Genomic DNA, 24,552 nt, shown 5'->3' with positions numbered 1-24,552 from the left:
TTATAAAAGAAATAAGGTACTCGAGGCTAGTGCTGTATCATGATGCTACTGTATGAATAAACAATATGCTCAGACAAGTAAAAGTATGGACTTTCTCACTAGGTGTGGGTATCAGTTGGAACCTCACGATTTGATTTTAAACCAATGAGTTTTGGAGGTATTGAGTAGATGTTCCACTGACTAACTTAAAACACTTCTGATTGGTTATTGCGTTAACACTCTTAACATTAGTTTCTATACACAACATGTACTTATTCAAAAGAAGTACCAACTCCAGAGTATGTAATTTGGGACGCGGTCATAGACTGAGACACCCTAAAACGTGCAGTGCTGCTGGGAGTCTCCTGAAACAGGATTGAAAAACACTGGGTTACACCAACAGAGCGTATCATCTCACTACACTGGTTACATTTGATTTATTTCAATGAGAACACAAAGAGGAAGAGATGCATGCTGGGACAGACATGTCATGGTAAATCAAAGAGACAGTGAGGAGACGTGACACAAGGAAACACCGACCACCAGAGCACCAGATCTTTATTATACACAACACCTTTTATTATCTCACTTCCAATTCTCATTGTGCATTTTGCTCCAAGTCCACTTTAAATTGCTACACAGGCACTTGACAATTTGTTATTCCAAAAGCATAAAAAAAAGGTCGTTAAATATGTCCTCAGTCCCTCACTCCATACAAAAGGACAGAATTATTAGAGGGAGAGACAGGGATTGGGTCACCATAACCTTAAAGACCACAGGAAAGTTACGGCTGCAGTGATTTGGGCTTTATCCAGTTCTTAACAGATGCTAAAGTCATTTGAATTTGGAAAAGATAAAGCTGCATACAATTTAAAAAGCCTTGAATTGACTGGATTGTGAAGAAAGAGCGTTGGTTGCCATCACTGTAGCCATAACATACAGGAGTGACTCAAAAGAGCATTTGGTATTGAAATCCACAGCTAATTTTGTAAGTTTCACCTCATGTCCGACTCAAAGCCTTCGATTATGTACAGACATATTGTGCTGAAATCAAAGTCGCTTGCACCAAATCCCCATTCTTATCCTCAAGTTAATCAAGAAAACAGAATTTGTCGTGGCCCATTTCCCTGCGCGCACATCAATAAAAGCAAACATTCTGCAATCAAATCCGGATCAATAGGAAACCAGCTGGACCGCTTTCACTCCGAATTGTGTTCAACTGTTATTACCGCAACCGACAGGGCACAAATCTGTCGATAGCAAAGAATATCTGTCGTTCTACACCGAAGCAAACAGTTTGTGAAAAAAGCCAATTAACACGAAGACAGGTTATAAATAATACACTCAGAAATAGGTGTTAGTACATCGACTATGATGTCTACATGAAAGCCTTTGTTTCACCGTCTTACTGCCAGAAAGTTCCCTGCATGTGTGTCAAGTTTGAACGGACTGCTTCCATATAGCAAACGCCTCACGACCCCAAATACACCTGCATGTACCATGTTCAGAGACCCCTTGTTTGAGTGCACTCCCACTTTTTCCCGCTCATAAATCCCACTCCCCCGACCCTCGTTATTCCAAGCCAAATAAAAGCGCCCCATAAAGCCTTGCAGATTAATTTAAGTTACAATGATCAAAACACTAAGCTACCAGATTTGGAGTCGGATGTTACCTGAGACACTATCTTACAGAGCGCTGACGGGTCGGCCCGTCGCCAAGTGGTTACCGTGCTTCCCAGGATTACATGCATATACACAAATTATTATTTCTATAAACAGAACATTACAGAAATTCGCATACAAATCGCGCCTCCTCCAGCTATTTAAAAAATTCCCGTCCATGAAACTACAAGTGCTTTTTAAGAACCAAATTTTCCCCCGACACAACAGAAAGAGGATGTTGAGGTTTGACACCAAATATGCAATGTGTACTTGTTGGTTAGCCGCTATGGATTCAAAATGAACAGTCGCTTGGTACTAGGTGCCGGAGTAGTGCTTGAATTCTGTGACCCACCGAATTCTGTGACCCTAGTAGGCGCTGTAGTGACGGTAGGGTTAGGATTGGGATTAGGAGTAGGTCGGATTATCGCAATACAGCGCCTACTAGGGTCACATAATTTGGTGGGTCAAAGAATTCGGCACAACACCAGAAACGTAATAACGCCAATTGAACATGAAAGACGAATGAAATCGGGTCAAAATGAATCCCACAGTATAATGGTAACGGTCATTGTGTCTTATTTCAGGATATCAAGTTAAGAGTCAAGAAAACACAGAATGAAATCAAAAAACACATGAAGAAGAGTCTATAACAAGAAAGAGGTCTTTAACCACCCTTCAGTTCCCCCAAGAACAGGAAGACGGCAGGCTAGTTTAACAGCAACTAGCTTGCACAGTGCTTGTGTACATCTTATCCCACATTAAGCCACTAGTCAGTGAGGAGGCATGAGTCGTCTAATGTTGGTTCGTCTACAAAAGTTGAGTAGGATACCCCCTGGTGGTCACCTGACCTATGTGAGTGATAAAATGACTGAAAGTTGGAGGCCACTACACCCTTTAAGTCACTCTATATATTTCAACAAAATAACAACAATAATAATCTTTCTTTTTTTTAATAGTTATGTGCTTAATTTAGACCTCTGGGATTTAAAGGTAGGGATGTGATTAGCAGCGCTGATCAGAGGACAGTTTGAGTGGATTATTAAGGTCTATTGGTCAGGCTGTTTGTGTAGACACGCATGCACGTTTCAGTGCAGCTCTCCAGCCCTTCCCTCAGCCCGAGCACACTATGTTGCCCAGCGCACGGGTCTAGTCTAGCAGGGAGGGCTCAGCGGGCCGGATAATGGTGGGCCGGTTGGGAGCGCCAGGGGGTCTTCTGCTGCAGGAGGAGAAAAGAGTGAGAAACAGAGGTGAGACATACCCACAACCACAGGGAAATGATTGAGGAGAAGGGATAAGGAATTGGACGAGGCCATACGAGAAGGGATGAGGACAGACAGAGGAGATGAGACTAGATGAGAGGAGATGAGAGGAGATGAGACAAGATGAGAGGAGATAAGACTAGATGAGAGGAGATGAGACTAGATGAGAGGAGATGAGACTAGATGAGAGGAGATGAGACTAGAAGAGAGGAGATGAGACTAGAAGAGAGGAGATGAGACTAGAAGAGAGGAGATGAGACTAGAAGAGAGGAGATGAGACTAGAAGAGAGGAGACTAGATGAGAGGAGATGAGACTAGATGAGAGGAGATGAGACTAGATGAGAGGAGATGAGACAAGAAGAGAGGAGATGAGACTAGATGAGAGGAGATGAGACTAGATGAGAGGAGATGAGACTAGATGAGATGAGACTAGATGAGAGGAGATGAGACTAGATGAGAGGAGATGAGATGAGACTAGATGAGACTAGATGAGAGGAGATGAGACTAGATGAGATGAGACTAGATGAGAGGAGATGAGACTAGATGAGAGGAGATGAGATGAGACTAGATGAGAGGAGATGAGATGAGACTAGATGAGAGGAGATGAGATGAGAGGAGATGAGACTAGATGAGAGGAGATGAGACTAGATGAGAGGAGATGAGACTAGATGAGAGGAGATGAGACTAGATGAGAGGAGATGAGACTAGAGATGAGAGGAGATGAGACTAGATGAGAGGAGATGAGACTAGAGATGAGAGGAGATGAGACTAGATGAGACTAGAAGAGAGGAGATGAGACTAGAAGAGAGGAGATGAGACTAGAAGAGAGGAGATGAGACTAGAAGAGAGGAGATGAGACTAGAAGAGAGGAGATGAGACTAGAGATGAGAGGAGATGAGACTAGAAGAGAGGAGATGAGACTAGATGAGAGGAGATGAGACTAGATGAGAGGAGATGAGACTAGAAGAGAGGAGATTAGAGGAAATAAGACTAGATGAGAGGAGATGAGACTAGATGAGAGGAGAGGAGATGAGACTAGAAGAGAGGAGATGAGACTAGATGAGAGGAGAGATGAGACTAGATGAGAGAAGATGAGACTAGATGAGACTAGATGAGAGGAGATGAGACTAGATGAGAGGAGAGATGAGACTAGATGAGAGGAGATGAGACTAGATGAGAGGAGATGAGACTAGATGAGAGGAGATGAGACTAGAAGAGAGGAGATGAGACTAGATGAGAGGAGATGAGACTAGATGAGAGGAGATGAGACTAGATGAGAGGAGATGAGACTAGATGAGAGGAGATGAGACTAGATGAGAGGAGATGAGAGGAGATGAGACTAGATGAGAGGAGATGAGACTAGATGAGAGGAGATGAGACTAGATGAGAGGAGATGAGACTAGATGAGAGGAGATGAGACTAGATGAGAGGAGAGATGAGACTAGATGAGAGGAGATGAGACTAGATGAGAGGAGATGAGACTAGATGAGAGGAGATGAGACTAGATGAGAGGAGATGAGACTAGATGAGAGGAGATGAGAGGAGATGAGACTAGATGAGAGGAGAGATGAGACTAGATGAGAGGAGAGATGAGACTAGATGAGAGGAGAGATGAGACTAGATGAGAGGAGATGAGACTAGATGAGAGGAGATGAGACTAGATGAGAGGAGATGAGACTAGAAGAGAGGAGATGAGACTAGATGAGAGGAGATGAGACTAGATGAGAGGAGATGAGACTAGATGAGAGGAGATGAGACTAGATGAGAGGAGATGAGACTAGATGAGAGGAGATGAGACTAGATGAGAGGAGAGATGAGACTAGATGAGAGGAGATGAGACTAGATGAGAGGAGAGATGAGACTAGATGAGAGGAGAGATGAGACTAGATGAGAGGAGATGAGACTAGATGAGAGGAGATGAAGTTGAGGACAGATGGGATTAGTAAATGCCAGATGAGAAAAAAGTGAGAAAGCACAAGAACAAATTAGACGAGAAGAGAAAAGAAGAGTAGAAAAAATTAAAGTAGAAAAAATGAGAACAGAAGTGATTAGGAGAGCCAAGGCTAGATGAGACTAGAAAAGAAGAGATGAAAAGAGTCTAGATGAGTAGAGATGAGAAGAACCTCTAAAGAAAAAAAAAGAGGAAATGAGATCAAAAGAGGAAAATAAAAACACTAGAAGGTTAAGTAAGAATATGCTGAGGAAGAAATTCAGAGAGACAGGAGAGAATGCAACTGTTAGTGAGAGAAGAATGAGAGCTGAAGAAAGAGGACATCACTCAAACCTTGACAAACCAAGGCTTCTTGAGTTTTTCAACAAACGTGCACTCTTCTGAGCTTCAGACACCAGATGCTCGTTCTCACACACACACACACGCGAGGACACACATATCTCCATGGAGGTGAACGGTCTTACCTGGGGATGCCCGGAGGGATACGGGCGGGGCGGGACGGGATCTGAGGAGGGGCACTGAAAGGATCCAGGCTGCTGTTACCGAAGGCATTCATGGGCTGTCCTGGCCGAGAGGGAATGGGCGGGGCTACATAGGCAGGGATGGGGTTAAGAGTGGGCGGGCCTGGTGTTGGACCTCTCACTGCTGGAGGCCTGCTGGGGGGCGGGGCCGATGTAGGCGGTCTGCGCTGGGGGGTGGGGCTACACAGGACAGGAAAAGAAGACATTTAGAATGAAGGACCATACTCTAAAGAGGATAGTTCACCCCAAAATTTAACTTTTATTTACTCATCTACATCGTTCCAAATCTCTATACAAAACGTATTTCTGAAAAAAAAAAAACAACACATACTTCATGACACAATAAATCGATGCATCGCGATTCATGGATCGATTCCTATTTTTTCCGAATGCATCGTCATTCTCTCTCGAATCGATTTGAGCTTAGTTTTGAACAGCAGATGGCGCTCTAGGCTAGTTTTGAACCGCAAGCTCAAATGCTCACAAAGAAGAGCGCAGCTCAGAATCGATTCGAAAGAGAATCGCGATGCATTCGGTAAAAATTGCAATTGATCCAGAATCATTTCTCCATATAAGAGACTATATTTGTCCATATAAGGCTTTTAGGTCTATAAGGGTTTTGGTCTCTTCTTATTTTATGTTTATTATGTTTATAATACAATTTATTATGTTTATTTTATATTTTATGTTTTACAGAAGAAGAAAGTCTCAGGCTTGGAACGACATGAGGATGAGTAAATGACAGAATTTTACATTTTAGGTGAACTTATCCCCCATTTAGTATGCATACTGCGCACAAAAAGGACTAATAAATGAAACATTTGTGGATTAACGCCTACTGTTTTACATACTATTTTTATAAACAGTAGGCAGTATACAGTCTATACTGTATACTAGAATTCCAGCCTGAACGTAGAAAACCACAATGGGAATCTAATTCCTTCCCAGCTAAAGGCATGTTGTTCATGTTCTGACCTGGACTCCGGCACCCAGCTGTCGTTGACGGGCGGAGGCACGGGGGTGGACACGGTGCTGGTGCTGATGTCTCCGATGATGCTGAGCGCCTCTTTGATGGCATGGTACATTCGCAGCATCTCGTCTCTGCGCTGGGCCTGTTCAGCAGACTCCTCCATCAGACTGTTCTGATCTCCTGAGGAGTACAGGTACGCCAGCAGCTCTGAATGGATGAAGTCTTTAGCCTGGGGAAAGAAACACAAGAGAAGGAGGTTTGCAATACATTCGAATCAATGCGTTTCAATATGCTTGCAACACAAACTGTCGAGTACTCACGCTGTTGATCATGAGATGCATAATAGTCTTGGGCATGAGGTCTCGGATGGTCTTGTTGACGATGCCAATGTAGGAGTCCACCAGGTTTCGGATGGTCTCCACCTGCCTCTCCAGCTGAGGGTCCATGGAGAAGGTGTCGGCTGGGGCGGCATCTTCTGTATCCACCTACACACACACAATGAATTAATGCATTTTAAAGACAACATGACATTCAAATTGACCTATATCCTTAAAGCTACACTGTGTAGGAATTACTCCCATCTAGCGGTGAAATTATATATGACTACCAACTGAATATTACTTTCTAGCCCCTCCCATCCCGAGGGCGTTTTAAGGGCGTTGCCGTATTACTTCAAATCTGCCGGCAGTCGCGAGTAATCTCCCCCTCGCATTCGTCACTGAGTGTAAAAACGCGAAAGGCGAAGCTTCAATTTCCAGGTGTGTCCCTCTTTGGCTAATGTATTTTCAAGATGGAGGCGCAACATGGCTGCCGCCATTCGAGCAGCTCACCCGTATGTATTATATATGACTGATTCTACGCTTACGAGAATACTTGATGAGTTGGTAGAAGTAATTGTTCTTTCAAAATTATATGTGCTCATTAATGTATAAAGTATTTTTTTGCTAAGAATCAACTTAAAAAAATTACACAGTGTAGCTTTAATAAATGTATTTCTTATTGTGGTCAATGCATTAGTGCGCACTTTCTTAAGAATAAAGTTTTCTTTTATCTTTCATCAAATTGTAATAGCCTCTACTAACCTAACCAAGACCATGACACTAGAAAATATGATACTAGAAAACACGACTGATGTGTGTGCCCATGTTAAAGCTGCATAAAAAGGTGATTGTGGTGAAAGATGTGATTGCTAAAATGTTCTAAAAGATTTTAGAATACACAAGAAGTTGCTGATGTACTGAAGGCCCATTTACACCAAGAACAACATCTATAAAGATAACTCTAACGATTACTATATTAGTGTCCGCACCAATGCACCAAAACATACTGTTTATTCTAAGCGTGTGCTATAGTTTTGTCATCTGCCACTTTAAATGGTTGAAGTCTTTAAAGCAGGATGGATTCTGATTGGCTGTCAATGTTTTTTTCGTTCATCAGCTGGAAAAAAAAACATTAAAGGGTTAGTTCACCCAAAAATGTAAATTCTGTCAGTAATTCCTCACCCTCATGTTGTTCCAACCCCATAAGACTTTCGTTCATCTTCGGAACACAAATTAAGATATTTTTGATGAAATCTGAGAGCTGTCTCACTCCTCCATAGGCTTCTATTGTAATTGAAACTTGCCGGCCCAGAAAGTTAGTAAAGACAATGTTTAAAATAGTCCAAGAGACTACAGTGGCTCAACCATATGTTTATCAAGCGAAGAGAATACTTTCACGTAGAGTAACAGCGCAGCGCTTCTGGGTTGTACGTCACACGTTGGCTCACTGTTTCAATGACATAGAAGCCAATGGAGGAGTGATCCAGCTCTCAGATTTAATAAAAAATATCTTAATTTGTGTTCCAAAGATGAACGAAAGACTTACGGAGTTGGAACAACATGAGGGCGAGTAATTACTGACAGAACTTTCATTTGTTGGGTGAACTAACCCTTTAATGCGAACACACTTGAAAACGGCGTTTTCGTTTCAAAATGCTCCCCTGTCCACACTAGTGTTTTCAAAAGCTTTCCAAAAGTTGCTCATCCACACCTAAATGTCTGAAAATGCATCCCCCTGTGGTGAAAATCCAGCTTTTAATGTTGTTTTTTATGTCTATGTGGTGTTTTTAATATGCTTTAAGACAAACCATGTGCATATTCATAAGTCAACACCACTGCAGAGTATTTTCTCCTTAAAACGGCAGTGAACCAAAGACAGTCTCAAAAACGCGGTTTGAAATCGCTGGTGTTTCTGACGTCGCAAACTACCATGTAACCAATCAGGTCAACGTGCCGACGGGCTTTAGCAAATCATTAACAGTGAACTAGCAGGGGAGTCTCGAGAGATGCCAGGTTATCCCAGTATATTTTTCTGTCGATATGAAAAATCAGGTAGATTTAGCAATATGGCGGGTGTATGATGTATATTACGCTGTTATGATGAACTATATGCCTTTCTCAGAACAACGTTCTGAGTTGTTCAAAGCGTTTCTGATGTTCAAATGTAACGTGTACCTGATCTTTCTCAGGGTAAACGCCCGCTCTGAGAAAAGATGCTTTCCAGCTATCCATGTCCTCCTGCGTGTCACAGGCCAGCTCGATCTGACGCAAGTCCTTATACACGTTCCTGCAAGGGGGATCGAACACATGAAGTCACCGAACACCCAACGCAAACACAAACATAGAGAGAGCAGTCGGCCCTGACCTTTGCTCAGTGTTGAAGATAGCAAAAATGTGCTTATTGGACATGAAGCCTTTCTCCACGTCTCGGAGCTTCAGGTTGTCCAGAGGGAGCATGTATTTCTTCTCCTTTTCCTATTAGAGTGAAACGAGAGAGGAAGAACAATCGTGTAAAGAACTTCACAGTGCATGGCTGCATAGAAAAGTTCTGCGGGAAGATTCTTCTCTCGTGATCAACGGCAACAAAAATGACGGGGAGTGAATGATGACCGGATTTTTCATTTATAGAGGGAACTGTCCCTTTAAAGGACCACCAGGTTGCCAAGCAAGAGAGGGGGATGTGAGACAGAGAGAGAGAGAGAGAAAAGAAAGAGAAGAGGAGGAGTCTGGATGAGGACTAACGCTGCCAACTCGTTCTGTTGCGTTGAGAAGCAGCATCTGGAAACGTTTATGTCTGCAAAGCTACGGCCCCAACAGTTACATCACTCAGAGGAACACTTCCCTGCCCCCAACACACACACACACACACACACACACACACACACACACACACACACACACACACACACACACACACACACACACACACACACACACACACACACACACACACACACAGTAACCCAGTACGATTTCCTGCAAATTCCAAAGTCGGATCCCGGCTGGAACATTTCAGTGCGCTTGCCACGTCACTTTGCCTCCCCTTTCGTCCCTTTTTTTACTTGCGTCCCGCTCTTCGTCTCTCCTTTCTCCATTTACTGCTTTCTCTTCGCTTCGGAAGCCACCGCTAAAGGAACATTTCTCCGTGTTTCTCGTAAAAGGACGGTAAAGAGCGGAAAACCGCCGACTGTGTGCGGTTCAGATTGTGAGCAAAGAGCCATGATGGAAGAACGGTCCGGATTTCTCTGGAAGAAACTGCAGAGGCCTGGAATATACATTTGCCACGCACCAAGTGGACTAGTGAGTATACCGAATACGCGTTTTAAATAAATTCGTAATGTAAAGATTATCAAGAAGTAATGCTGGGATATGTTATTCTGACCGGTTTCATCATATTTTAGATTCATAATATATTTAATAGAATTTCTTGTGAATATGTGGGCCAGTTTGAATTACTTGATTCTTTGTGTGCCTTCATTAACTCGAATGTACGAATATAAGGTCACATTTCACCCCAAAATCAAAGGATATTATATTTTTGCATTAAAAATTAAACCTGTTTCAATGCGCCATTAGTTTCATGAGAAATAAAACATCAATATTGTATTATGTTCGGGTATTTTAACTTAGATTTTTTTTTTTTTTTACTTCCCATTATTTGCAATGATTCTAATTCTCTTGTTACTCACGATCCTTTTACTGTATTATACTTAATATCAATATTTCTGTTCACATTACTATAATGGGAATGAGATTTTAGGGATTTTGATGATGAAAAATTGCTGTTGAAATGATTAAGAAAAAGTTATCCTAATGATTATATAACAACTTTCTTTTACTTTACTTTGTACCGCTTTATTTGAAATAAGCAGTGACCTGAACATGTTCTCGACGGGTTTATCAGTGAGCCTGTCTGAACTGTTTACTCTCCTTTGCAGTCGTGTGCGGTCCTCGGGGCAGTGACCTGCGGTCCAGCCGCCCTCTTGCCTCCCCCCCGCCTGCCCAGTGTTCAGACTACCTGTTCATCATGCTGCAGCTGAACAGTAGTCCGCACATTGGTTAGGCTGGGCAGGGACACACACACCCGCGCCTCGAGCAACAAGGACTCTACCATTCGCCGCTGGACGGGGGGAGGGGGGGGGGGATTTTTACGAATACACAAACTCTCTTAGGGACTAAAGTAAGACGTGTACATTAATGCATTTGGCAGATGCTTGTATCCCAAAAGCAACTTACAGTATACATTGAGATATGCATGCGCTCCCTAGGAATGAAAACCATGGCGTTGACGTTACCAGCACCATGTTCCACCAGTCGAGCCAACGTTTCAACGTTGCACTCATTTCAAACACACAACTTGAGTGGCGCTAGTTCGAGAGGGGGAGGGACTGTGAAAGAGAAATGAAGAACAGATGAATCTCACCTCCTCGTCCTTGTACCAGGACACCGATTCGGCCGACAAGACGAACCAGTACTCCTTGGAGCCGCCCTTCATGATGCTGATGTTGAGGGTTAGCCAGCCTTTACGGATCACCTGTGGGACAGGAGGGCGGGAAGGGGGGGTGGGTGTAGGGCATGCCACAAGGGTGGGGAAACATTCATGAGATCCATTCCACACACTTGTATATATATATTCAACAGTCTTTGTTCTGGAAGCTTGTGCCCTATGGTGAACAAACCTAAAAACCCTATTGTGCAAAGCTTCGACACTTACCTGCTGAGGAGATATTTTCTGGTACCCTGCCAAAACGTTTCTTGTTGTCATCACTTCTAACGACTAACCTGAATAACTAAATAAAGCTGCTTTGTACATTACAGTCGTGGTTCTCAACTGGTTTAGCAACATTAAAGGGGTGGTTGAGTATGATTTCACTTTTCTAACTTTAGTTAGTGTGTATTGTTGCTGTTTGAGCATAAACAACATCTGAAAAGTTACAACGCTCGAAGTTCAAAGCAAAGGAAGATATTTGGTTTTAAAGAAATTGATTTTTAAGGACTTCAACAAACGACTGGTATGGACTACACGACATTTCTCCCGGGTTAGTGACATTAGCAACCCTAAAATTTACATAAACCCCACCCCCGGGACACGATTTATAGATTATTCAAGACAGAATATGCTAATCAATGACTAGAAGATAACTACACATAAGCTACATAAATTCATCAACTCAGTTCAGAATGTCCTGTTGCTTCTACATGTTGTCACTTCTTCTTGAGTCTCTCCATCATTGTCTAACTCCGGTTTGAACATAAAAGGCTAAACGTTTTTGAAATGTTCAGTGCATGTCTGGGTAAAAGGACACGAGCTCTTGAAGCTCCGCCCCCTGTGTCGGGAGCAGCAGCTCATTTGCATTTAAAGGGACAGACATAAAATGGTGCGTTTTTGCTCACCCTCAAAAAGTGACGATTTTAACATATATCTGTTAATATCTGTGGGCTATTTTGAGCTCAAACATCACATACACACTCTGGAGACATAAAATACTTATTTTACATCTTGTGAAAAGGGCATTATACCACCCCTTTAAGGTGTGGCCAAATTGGCGAAATTTCATTGAGATTTAACCGGCTAAAGGTCAATTGTGTAGCGATGTATGAAGCAGAACTTGTACAAAAGCCTTTCAAACAAGCAGCTTTCTGAATTTGCCACATTGGCTAACTTGACCATGAGAGAAATCTACGTGGGGAAATCTTTCGCCCTCAAGCGAAGCTCCCGATCGCGTGGATTTAGTTAACTATAATAACCCTGTTGTGACTGGGCCTGTCGATATGCACAATCATATGTTTATTGCATTTTTCTCAAACCTGCGATGTTTAGGTTGCGACTCACCAGTTGGGAACCACAGGATCTAGCGTTAAACTGCATGGAGTCTGAACATAAGGCAGCAATTAAAGCTTAGTCACAAAAGAAACGCTCTAGAAACCCTGAATAAACACTAACAAAACCACTGGGGAGTGTCTTGAAGTCTTGAAATAGAGCAACAATAAAAGTACAAAGGAAAAACTTTGTTGTGCTTGTCGCTTTTTTTTTGTTTTGTTTTTTGCCTGCTTTCAAAAGCAATGTGGAAAAGTGACGGCAGATGCCATCCAGACCGACTGGCCGGCCAGAGGAACGGAGGTCAGAGGTCGACAGCGGTATGTTAGGGTCAAATTGGTGAGTAAAAGCTAACCTACACAGTGGTAAACAAGCAGCGTTAGTGGTGTTAAATGGAGAAAGACGTACACTCAAGTGTGAAAATCTACTGAACAGGGAGGAATAGTGAGAAGACATCGGTCATACTGGTAACCAGAGGCTGTTTGCTAAGAGAAGGCACAGGAGTGTAGGAAGGGAATGTAAAAATGTTAGTTAAGAAAACAGTCAGTTTAAAAAGGGAGGGGAAGGGCTTTCAGCGGGATTTCAATGTTATTTTTTGAGGGTTAAAAGGTATCCGGAAGTCAAGGATAGTGGGATCAAAATTAATCTTATTTACGATCTTAATGCACATTCTAGTTCCGTCCTGGTACTACATCTTTACTACGTAATACCACACGGCATCAATGACATTAAACTTATCTCATAACGGAAATGCATATCTGCCACAAGCATTTCTAAGATGCCATCCCTTTTCTCCCTTTCCATTTTGCTTTGTTCTCTGTAAAGTCGGAGTGAAACTAAGAAGAGAGGGTTTGAGTTAGTCAGAGAGCGCCAACAGAAACAACACAGACATAAAACTAATGGCACGGACTCTATAGATTGTTTGCCTTGGTGGGGAAATGCCATCGACTTTCTCAAACCTAGAAACCTGATAACCATCTCTAAGAGTGGAAAAAAAGACAGAAGAGATTGATAAGGTGAGAAAAAAACACCAGGACGGTACGGCTCGGGCCTCTCGTGATAGGAACGCACCGAGCAAATGACCACAAAAACGCTCTCGAATATCTTTTCATTAGACAGAAATCCAGCAAATATCTGCGGTCAGAGCCTGACTCGGGCTCTGTATTCTCGAACATGGATCCAATTTCCGCTTGCCGCCCACAACTGGAAGAAACGAGAGCATGGCCCTATTTTCCGTTAGTGTTTGGATCTCTCTGCTCCTCGACGTCGCACATTCTGACTGCCGTCTCTCTAGCTTACACTGATTAATCCTGATATTATGTAAAGTGTGTAATTATCAACAGTTCATAAAAGGGTTGGAAAAATATGATCAGCTGTCTTAAGCAGGAATCTGTTGATAGAAGGGGTGATTTTTGAATTAAAGATGAGATGATTAGATGATTACCTGTGAGAGGCGAATGTTAATTATCCCAACAGAAATCCCCTAATTAACTTTGCCCCAAAAAGGATTTCTCTAAGGCTGAGCAGTTAATGTTGTGAACGAGAGTAGACTGATTAGTAAAAGAAACTCGGTACTGCCACATTCTGGCCATTGCTGGCACACCAAGGGGAGAAAACTAAATATTAACCAGATTTTACAGTAGGGCTGGACAATATATTATTGAGGTATAAAATTAAGCACTTTTATTTTAGTTCACCCAAAAATGAAAATTCTGTCATCATTTACTCGCCATCAAGTTGTTTCAAACCTGTACGAGTTTCTTTCTTCTGTTGTACACAAAAGAAGATATTTTGAAGAATATGGGAGGTCAATGGGTTCATCAACTCTTTGGTTACCAAAGATATCTTCTTTTGTGTTCAACAGAAGAACGACACTGGTTTGGAACAACACGAGGGTGAGTAAATGATGACAGAATTTCATTTTTGGGTGAACTATCCCTTTAAGTTTCCTAAGGGCTTAACTTGTCTTTTTTACATTGAGCTGGTTATTTCAATTCATCTCAGGGAATCAGTTCAAACTGCCAATTTTATTAAATAGTTTCAAATCTCTGATTCAATTATTCATCAAATTAAAAATGCTCATGCTTTAATTAGACTTTTATTGTTTACTTTTGAATCTTGACAAGAATGGCTGTTTGGATGCAATGATATTGAATATTGTTAAAAGGTTTTGTTAAAAAAAAAATATATAAATATAACCCAGTCCTACATCAGATGAGTGCTAGTTTGAAGAAAACAATCATGTTTCAATGGAAAATAATTTTGATTAGCTCTTCATGGTAAACACACTTAAAAAAAATAAACAAATAAAAATCATTCATTAAAAATGCACACCACATAAAGAAAACTCAAACACACACCACGTTATCTTGGGTTCAGGTTTGGTTCCTTAATATGATTGGATGTTTTCATGGCCCCGCCCACCCACTATACGCCCATGGCGACGTAAAGGCCGATTCTCCACAAGGCAAACTCTGCTCACCCAGCCTGGGCCGCCAGGACTCACGTCCAGCAACAGGACAACCGAGGCCTCCATTTCACTCATATATGCTTTTCTTGTTAACCCCCCCTTCCCCGTAATATTCTTTCATGCAAAAACTAAAACACTGTGCACTGAATTTGTCTCTAAATAAATGGTTAGTAACGTTCTCTTGGTTTAATTACAAGAATTACCGAATGTTAGGTGGTGCCACTAATTACAGTGGGCATTTTATGGTGTATTTGAGGTCAGTTACTGATTACTCGTAACTGTAATTAAACAAACTACGAATTATTTATATTCCAGGTTCCACCATTTTGGTTTTCCACCAGACTATACCTTCTCGACTTCGCCTTCTCTCAGGCCACCTAGCTGCAGAGTGAAAGAAAAACCATCAGCTTTATAACTCTCGGCCGTCACGTCAGCACACAGACATCCCGCCCACACTGATAACTATGCGTTGGCTGCCCTGTTACGGCCTCAGTTCTCCTGACTGGATGAGCGCTGATGACCTCTAACTGGGTGTGGCTTGAAGGTTCGTGGTACTTACCAGTGATTCACCCTGCAGTGATAGGGAGGGGGTGGGGGGTGAGTTTTGGGTTGAATAAATGAGGCAGAGACACAAGAAACAAAGCAAGAAAACGAGGACAATGCAGGAGGAAAGATTAGAAAGACATGATTTTCAAATGGAAATGAAAAGGTTTGAAAGGGACAAGAGTGTGATGGAGTGAGTCAAAGAAGAGAGAAGGAGTTACAGTGAGACAAAAAGTTGGAAAGACATATGGTGAAAGAGAGAAAGAGAAAGAGAGAGAGAGAGCAACAGAACAAAGTAACATGCAATTAGATTAACTGACAGTACCACAAATCAGAATTATCTAATAGGTCGTGTCATTGTCACGGCTGGATCCATGCACATTGTGAATTACACTTCAAAACAGAGAGGGGAAGCTTGCTTTACATTAAGGCAAGACTGAAACAAATAAAACAATGCACTGATTATTCATTTGTCATGCGTCAGTGTTACTAGCAGCTAGTATTGCTGTGATGCTAGTGAAAGCACAGTTTCTCAAAAGCAGGGGAGGAAATGAAAGGGAATGTCCCTGTCTAATAACACAGCGTACTTTCAAGTTGCTTGTGTCATTTCCACTGAAACCTTAATACATGAAAAGCCCATTTCAGGCTCTTTCATGTTTCTAACTGTGTTACTCTTCAGCGCAGAGAAATGTTCATTCAAATGAAACGGTACACAAATACGAACACTGTCCTAACCAGGTGCAACGTGACAAGTTGTCAACACAAATTGTGACATAATGCTTCACAATAACAGCCAAATTAGATTTATAATCTAGCGGTTTAGTCATGACGTTAGTTTGTAGACAAGCCCGGAAGGCTAATAGACTATGACTTCCTTCAGAAATTTCCTATGGGTTTTTGGTTTCTGAGTAAAATAAGGTACTTGTTTAGACTGCACGTCATTTATGTCGCAGAACAAAACATGAAACATTCTTTTAATTACCCAAAACTTAATGATAACTCACTTCCAGGTTTTAGGACTTCAAACTAAACAACATTATTATTACTATTAACAACAACAACGATAAAAAAAAAAGTCATTTTGCTTGTTGTGGTCGGTAAAGGCAAAAAAACGCAGGTTTACATGGAAGCCATAGGTTTTATCGCTTGTTGCTTTTTGTTGCACCTGGTAAGGACACTGTACAAAAGAGTGTAGGTGATGACATTTATAAATTATAGAGGCCTTGGGGAAACATATTGTTCAGTTTTCGATCAAATGAGGTAAAGTAAAAGGGTTGCTTTGTAAGGGATTCACCAGGGTTTAGTGTTTGGCCCTTTTGTGTTTAACTGGAATGGTTGTGGGAGTGATTCTGTTGGAACGAGGGATGTGGGGAAACATAGAGGGATATCAGAATGGATTCCAGAGCATGTGGAAGTAGAGAAAAATGTACCTGGTTGGGAATGGCCCTCTTCTTGTTGACGATATTTCTTTGCTGGGCGCTGCAGGTGGGGGAAACAGAAAACAATAATTACACACTGATTGGATGCTGCAAGTATGTATGGTATGAATAGCACAACAATAAAACAATATCTGTGTAAACCTCCCTGGCACTCTGAGTGGGAGCGATAAAGACGGGAAGAAAAAGAGGAGATTGGGTGGTCTGATTAACATCTATCTAAATGTAGCTTGGTGACTGAGGGGGGCGCTAGCGCACCTGTTGTTGGTGTACCCTGGTATGGTACCGTCATCCATCCGTCTGAAGTCAAGACTGAAAGTGACGGCATGAGAACCATTAACAAAGACGCCCTGACAAACTCACGACATGCGCACGGAGGCACACACGCAGGGTCAGACAGGCTTGATGCTGTAGAGTAGCTTTGCCTCAATTCTTGAAAGCTCTACAGTAACTGAGCATGCAGACATTTCACATGCAAGTCTTGAGTTGTACACTCGCTGTCTGAGAGGTCAAAGACATGCACTAATCATTTTAGTGCCCTTAAGTTACATCCAATGCATTATCCATAATGCACAGGCAGAGGGACTCAAACTGATCATTTTAGTCCACTGCACTGACAGTACACAGGAGATGCAGCACAAAAGATGTTTTAAGAGGTTAAAAACATCTTGCAAATATCGATATACATTTTCAAAATATATAAATTGCATCTTAATAGTGTCGATATGTTTTAAATGCCCCAAGAACAACACACAGAAGGTTATATAGCTTGGGGATGTCAAATGTACTGATGCTTCCATTAAAAAAGTTAATACAAAAAAAAAAAAAAAAAAAAAAAAAAAGTATTTTCATTAAAAAGTTTTTCGTGTTTTTGAACAAGGCTGCAGTTATTTGATAAACAGTACAGTAAATACAGTAACATTGTGAAATATTATTTACATTTAAAACAACGGTTTTAATATATTTTAAAATGTAATTTATTTCTGTGACCAAAGCTGAATTCTCAGCATCATTACTCCAGTCTTTAGTGTGACATGATCCTTCAGAAATCATTATACTCTGATCTGCTGCTCAAGAAACATTTATTATTATTATTATTATCAATGTTGAAAACAGTTATTGTGCAATATTTTTGTTGAAACTGTGATCATTTCTTTTCAGGATTCTTTGATGAATAAAAAGAATACCATTTATTTGAAATAGGAAATGTCTAACATTATAAAATGTCTTTACTGTCACTTTTGATCAATTTAATGCATTCTTGCTAAATAAAATATTAATTTATTTTTACGAAAAATAAATCGTATAAAGTTTACGAACCTGACCATATCTGTGAATTCCATGAAGGCTACATGTCGTAATAATATTCAATGTTAACATTTATTTAATCATAAAAAAACTAAATGATGAGCAAACTTACAGGCAAAAAAAATAACAAATTTGCCAGCATTGTATATTTGCAAATGCTATGTTCGTAGCTTTGAACCTTCAAAAGATGCGAGAGTTTTGTTTGAGACGCTTATATTCAGCTTTGCTCTGAGGAGTAAATGTGGTTTCAGATAAACTCATGTGAAAAGGTCAATTGTGGTTGGTTGCTTTACATCTCGGCCACATGGCCCCTTCCTGTCTACGTCAGTGTAAATAAACTGCACCGCCGACCCGACTTACAGACAGTCAAAAGTCCGGATACGCAAGACTGAAGCGCTGCTAAGGTTAGGGGTGAGAAATAAAACCCAGAATTCACCAAACTGGATGCTACACGTACTTTGCGAATCCAATGAAGTCCTCGTGGTTGGTGTTGATGTACGACAGCTCAATGTCAATCAGCAGAAGGACCTGGTGAAGACGATCATTTTGCACAATGAGATAATAATAATAAAAAACTCTTAAAAAAATAAAAAGGGGATCTTCTCTCGTTGCTCTCGCACCTGGTCCTTGGTCTTTCCTTCTCTCTCTCTGACGTAAGTGGTGACGATCCTCTCGGTTTCTTCTCGCAGTCGGGGGTAAGAGCCTAGCTGTGGGGAAAAACACCAGATAGATGCAGGCTACAGCATGTACACATGGCCACACGCACACTTACTGAAACACACACACACGCGTTCTGCGACGTGAAAGTGGTAGGAGCAAACCACAGTTAGACCTTTGAACACAGGTCGATGTGAGGACTAGTTTTAGCTAAGCCACCGTGCACAAGAAGAATCAGTGCCAGAGAGAGAGAGAGAGAGAGAGAGAGAGAGAGAGAGAGAGAGAGAGAGAGAGAGAGAGAGAGAGAGAGAGAGAGAGAGAGAGAGAGAGAGAGAGAGAGAGAGAGAGAGAGAGAGAGAGAGAGAGAGAGAGAGAGAGAGAGAGAGAGAGAGAGAGAGAGAGAGAGAGAGAGAGAGAGAGAGCACACATGCGCACACTCACACCTACAAGCATGCAGATTTGGGGATTTCAGCAAGTTGTGCAGGTAAGACAACATTCACTCCCAGCTAGGAATAGACAGTGAATGAATAAATGAAGTGCAGTAAACCAAATTTAAGGGATGGTGTTACTAGGGTTGGGAATCGAAAACTGGTCGTGGATATGATTTTAAATGATCGACTTAAACTTGTTTCATAATTGACACATCGACACTGTTATTGAACTGAACTGAATCAACGCTGAACTGACTCAAAGTGAATAAAGACACGGTCGTCTACTGCTTCTAGTTGAATTGAACTTATTTTATAATTGACTAACTCTACAGTCAATAAACTGAACTATTCTCTCTATTTTTCTGTTAGTCCCTGTGAAGCTGCTTTGAAACTATCTGTACTGTATAAAGCGCTATATAAATAAAGGTAACGTGACTTACAATACTATGATTAAGTTTTGTTCTGGTAACAGTTATTATACATTCATCAAAATTATAACAAATAAAGTCTTGAAATATCTCACTTTGCGTGTAATGAGTCTATATAATATATTAGTTTCACCTTTTAAGTTGAATTACTGAAATAAATGAACTTTTGCACCATATTCTAATTTTTCGAGTTTCACGTTACAGTCTTCCATTGATGCAAAGGGCATTATGTTTTAGTGATTTGTTAAAACTTTTTAGCCATATTAATCTCAAACTCATTGGTTTTAAATGACTCTCTCACTCACCGAATCAGCCGTAGTTGTTAATATGAATTTACATATTCATATGTAAACAACGGACTACCTTCAAGCGCTTATTTTTGGTCAAATTAGACTTGAAATAAACCAAGAACTGTGTTTTGTGTTTTATAGACCCATTTTATGTTAATATAAAGTGGGACCTGTTGTACATAAAGACATAAAATCAGTTTAATTCCTGATTGGTTGTTCATATGACAGTGTGTATGAAATATACACATCTCAGTATTTTTATAATTTATAGTTTTTACATTTGTTTATGTAACAATATAGTACATCATAAATAAATTAGTGCTTCCTAAAATGTATTAAAATAATAATTCAAAATGGAATTGGAACTAGAATCTCTAAATTCCTCACGATTCCCATCCCTAGTACTTAAAACTGATCAATCTTAAGTGATACAATTATTGGATGTTAACAAAATATGTTGTGAAGTGCAGGAAATATTTACTTTTTGAGGAGAAAAATCTCTTCCAAATCTGAGAGTGAAAAAGTGAAAAGATTTAAGAAAATGAAAAAAGTGAAAATTGAAAGAAAAAAAAAGAAGACATTGGGGAGGGAAGACGTAATCAACACAAGTATTGCACTGCGGTTCCTCCTACGCCCACAAGATGGCAGGTGACCAGTTCTTTGTTGCTATGACAACAGCAGCAGCCTTTTTTTGTGTCTGGAGTGGTTGGCAAACCGTCTGTCACTATGTTTTTTTATTTTTTTTTACTTTTACAGCCAGTGCTTCAGATTAACTGATGTTCTACTAAAGCAACAAAGAGCGAGATAAGGCAATGAGCCACTGATAAACACTGGAACTGGGGCTCAAAAAGCGGATTCAACTTAGAAACACCCCGTTATCCCAAGCAATCCGGATGCTATATGTTGGAGTCACAGGGACTATGGAAATGTGAGGCTCGTTATGTAACAGAACACCACCTTCGGACATGAACACATTCCCGACAGACGATGGGCGTGGGCTGATTTGATATAGATGGAAAGCTGATAGCGCAGGCGGGCGGCAGTGTGGAAATGGAGGAAGGACGAGTTTTTAGTTTTTTTTGGGCTCTGCCTCTTCTCGATCCGCGCTCCTGGTTACCTTGTTGGCACTTTTCCTGACGAGGGTGGTGACTTCGGACACCACCAGGTCCACACATTTCAGGCTGGGCTCTTTCAGTTTGCGGATCTGCTTTTTCACTATAGTCTCAAAGGCCAGGTCAGGGGTGAACAACCCCGTTCTGAGGGGGTCAGGGTGATGCCGTTGGGCAGGGGGGGGAGGAGGAGTGTGGAGGTGTTAAAAAGAGGACAAAAAAGAGAGAAAGAAGGCAGAAGAGAGCATGGAGAAGGAGAAGAATAAAAAGAGAGGAAACTTTTAGTTGATTAATCATTGCTGATCTATTAACAGATACAAAATTAGGGTCAAAAAGGGGGAGTCGCAGGATTTCACATCCATGAATTATGAGTTATGTATTTTTGCAGCACAATATACATACCCTGCAGTAAAGTCTGTTCAAGTCTAAATAAGTCTACAACTAGATACGTCTAAAAGATTTGCACAAATATTCACACCAAGTCCAATGCTACAATACAGTATATAAAAAACAGTATTAAATAGATTAAAACTATAGTAACCCAGCCTTCAAAGATTCGTTGTTTTGGTCTAAACATTTTGAAATACTGGAATCCAATGGTTTATATGACACTTCTGTTAAAGTTGCGATGAAACAGATGTCTGTCATGATATGCAGGAAAAGATCGGTTGCTACTTCAAAGGGAAACGGATTATGGAAAAAGGAAAAAAATGTAGGACGGGGCGGTTGATTGGATTTTGAGATGTGGACGTTGCACTCAATAGTGGAGGCAGGGGTGGGTTTAAAATGTCTGGAGAAGACCTGAATACGCCGGCAGAGAAAGTTTTGATTAAACATTACGAGCTCAATAAAATTGCACGGATGAATTGTTCACAATAACACCTATAATATGCATTTAGAAAAGAGAGATTCATTTTAATTTCCATGTTTGACTTTAATAGCTCTTCAACATCTGTATTCTTCAGCCAATGCGGAGAGAATGGCACATTAAATTAATAAGAACCATTCGACTGAATCTACAGCACGACGGCAAAGAAATTATATTCCCTCAGAGCTGCCAATCAGCAGTCTACGCTGGGAATGAGAGAAAAAAAAGCGAAAACAAGACTTAGCGCGCACACACACACAAAATGCAATACAAAATAAAACTTGTGCATGCAAAAAACACAAAAAACACAACATACACAACCAGTACAGTCCAAATTGAGAACTAATTACTTGGATACTGGTTCTTTGTATTTAATCAGTCAAAACGACTTGAATCTTATAAAGACCCCCAAACCAACAAGTTATTGATTTAAATTAGTGGAAAATATTGAAAATGTTTTTGTCTTCAACTCATGTATTAACAGTTTAAATCAGTCTAAAGTCTAAATTGATTGTAGAGGTCTTTGACTTATTTGCTGAATGATAAGGCATTCTTCTTGTCATGTTCAACTCGACAAGACAAAAACTGTTACTGTGATGTATGCTTGCCCTAGCAAGTACGCTAAAGTGTATTTTGGTATCACAAGGACGAGACTCGAGGTTCATATGACAATGTGCAGTTAAAGGAACACTCCATTTTTTTGGGAAATAGGCTCATTTACCAACTCCCTAGAGTTAAACAGTTGAGTTTTACCGTATTCAAATCCATTCAGCCGATCTCTGGCGGGTCTGGCGGTAGCACTTTTAGCATAGCTTAGCATAGATCATTGAATCTGATTAGTTAGCATCTCTCGCAAAAAAATTACCAAAGAGTTTCGCAATTATATTACGCAGCGCCTGAAAATAGTCCCCAGCTAGGAATCTTCCAACGTGACTGGCACTAAGTTTGTAATATCATTGCGCCTGCTGGTACGGCAGCACAGCTCCTTGATTATTACGCAGGAATGAGAGGATAGTTCCTGGTCATATTGGCCTAGAAAATCACAACTTTTTATTTTCTGTCGGTCTTAGTACACGATGTAACTACAGAAGAGTCAAGTTTTAAATAGGAAAAATATCGAAACTCTCTGGTCATTTTTTTGAGAGAGATGCTAACGGTCTAATCAGATTCAATGATCTATGCTAAGCTATGCTAAAAGAGCTACCGCCAGACCCGGAGATCGGCTGAATGGATTTGAAAACGGTAAAACTCAACCGTTTAACTCTAGGGGAGTTGGAAAATGAGCCTATTTCCCAAAAAATCTGTGTTCCTTTAAAGCAGCACATTTTGAGTTGTGTTGTAATGTTACGGTCACGTCTGTTTTGTGGTTTTGTACCAAGTTTGTTTTCATGTCTTTTATTTTGTAGTTTTCATAGTCATGATTCCTGTCACGTGATTCCCTGGTCTCATGTGTCCTGTTCTGATTGGCTCCTTGTTCCGTGTGTCACATGTTTTCATTGTGTTTCTTGTTAGTCCTTTTTGTATAAATAGCCCTCATGTATAAATAGCGCATGTATAAATAGCCCTCATATTTTTGCTTGTCGTGTATTGATGCTGCTGTTAGTGAGTCCAGTGTTGTCAAGTCAAGTTCATGTTTATATGCATGTCTATGTTATGTTCTCAATCAAGTTTACTTTGTATTGTTTGCCATTGTCTTGTTTTGGGATTATATCAATAAAACGGTGTTTCTGATGTCACAAACTACCTTGTAACCAATCAGGTCAATGTGTGATCGTCAACGAGTGGATCTCTGAGCTGGTGCGAGTGAGTGGAGGCAGGGCTAATTTGCATATTCATAGAACCAGGTAGGCCTATACTAAATGAGGCAAGGGTGTAGAGTCATGTTTTGGTACAAATTTTGGTGGTCAAAGATGACTTTTAAGGGATTAAAATGATTGAATACAGGGGGAACGGTCCCACCTTTACTTGATATGTATTTCGGACTTGGTGTGAATGGGCCTCAATAGCCCTTACATTTCATTTTGACCCTTGGCTGCAGAGATGCTCAGCATTCAGGATGTTGCGGACCCGCGGCTCATCCCTTTTAGACCGCAGATGATCAGAGAGTGTCATTCTCCAATCATCTCCTTATCACAAGACCGTCACAACACCCCAACACACGACAGCAGATCCAGCGCACAAGGCAGTCGAGGGGGCCGAGGGGGCCACACCGACACGCAAACACGCTCCCCGAAGTCTATCGTTCAACCTCTAACTCTCCCTCTGTGCTTTTAGCTGAAAGCACCGTCTGTTTGTCTCAGGTGTAGTGTGACCCCCTCACTGGAAGCCCCCCCTGTGGCCAGGCTGGGGTACTGCAGTACCTTGTTGGTGCACTGCCTGAATGTGTTGATGAGCTCCTGAATAACCAGATCGATACATTTCAGACAGGGCTCTTTCAGCTTAATGATCTGCTTTTTGACGATGGCTTCAAACGCCAGATCTGGAGTGAACAGCCCAGTTCTGAGAACGCACAGGGACAGACAGACAGAAGGAC

At 41.1% G+C, this 24,552-nt stretch overlaps 1 protein-coding gene across 10 annotated transcripts in view; it reads right to left on the bottom strand.

Annotated features, from left to right (window-relative positions):
• Positions 1-522: 522 nt before the first annotated feature.
• dnm2a (dynamin 2a) overlaps positions 523-24,552 on the bottom strand; it is a 54,045-nt gene continuing 30,015 nt past the window's right edge. The window contains exons 10-22 of one of the 10 annotated variants that reach the window (XM_079604991.1): positions 24,380-24,518; positions 18,857-18,943; positions 18,694-18,764; positions 17,187-17,240; positions 16,923-16,971; positions 15,509-15,520; positions 11,085-11,195; positions 9,027-9,136; positions 8,837-8,948; positions 6,662-6,826; positions 6,347-6,570; positions 5,315-5,551; positions 523-2,856 (exon numbers count right to left, since the gene is read on the bottom strand). In XM_079604991.1, coding sequence (XP_079461117.1) covers positions 2,787-2,856; positions 5,315-5,551; positions 6,347-6,570; positions 6,662-6,826; positions 8,837-8,948; positions 9,027-9,136; positions 11,085-11,195; positions 15,509-15,520; positions 16,923-16,971; positions 17,187-17,240; positions 18,694-18,764; positions 18,857-18,943; positions 24,380-24,518 — 1,441 coding nt within the window. In that variant the 3' untranslated portion in view covers positions 523-2,786. Of the gene's footprint in view, positions 2,857-5,314; positions 5,552-6,346; positions 6,571-6,661; positions 6,827-8,836; positions 8,949-9,026; positions 9,137-11,084; positions 11,196-15,297; positions 15,331-15,508; positions 15,521-16,922; positions 16,972-17,186; positions 17,241-18,693; positions 18,765-18,856; positions 18,944-21,159; positions 21,299-24,379; positions 24,519-24,552 lie in introns of all 10 variants that reach the window. The other 9 variants (XM_079604989.1, XM_079604994.1, XM_079604992.1 and 6 more) reach the window with 9 other exon arrangements.

Source organism: Phoxinus phoxinus (assembly GCF_949152265.1).
Source record: "Phoxinus phoxinus genome assembly, chromosome: 1".
Lineage (NCBI taxonomy): Eukaryota > Metazoa > Chordata > Actinopteri > Cypriniformes > Leuciscidae > Phoxinus > Phoxinus phoxinus.
This window is presented reverse-complemented; position numbering and strand designations above follow the sequence as displayed.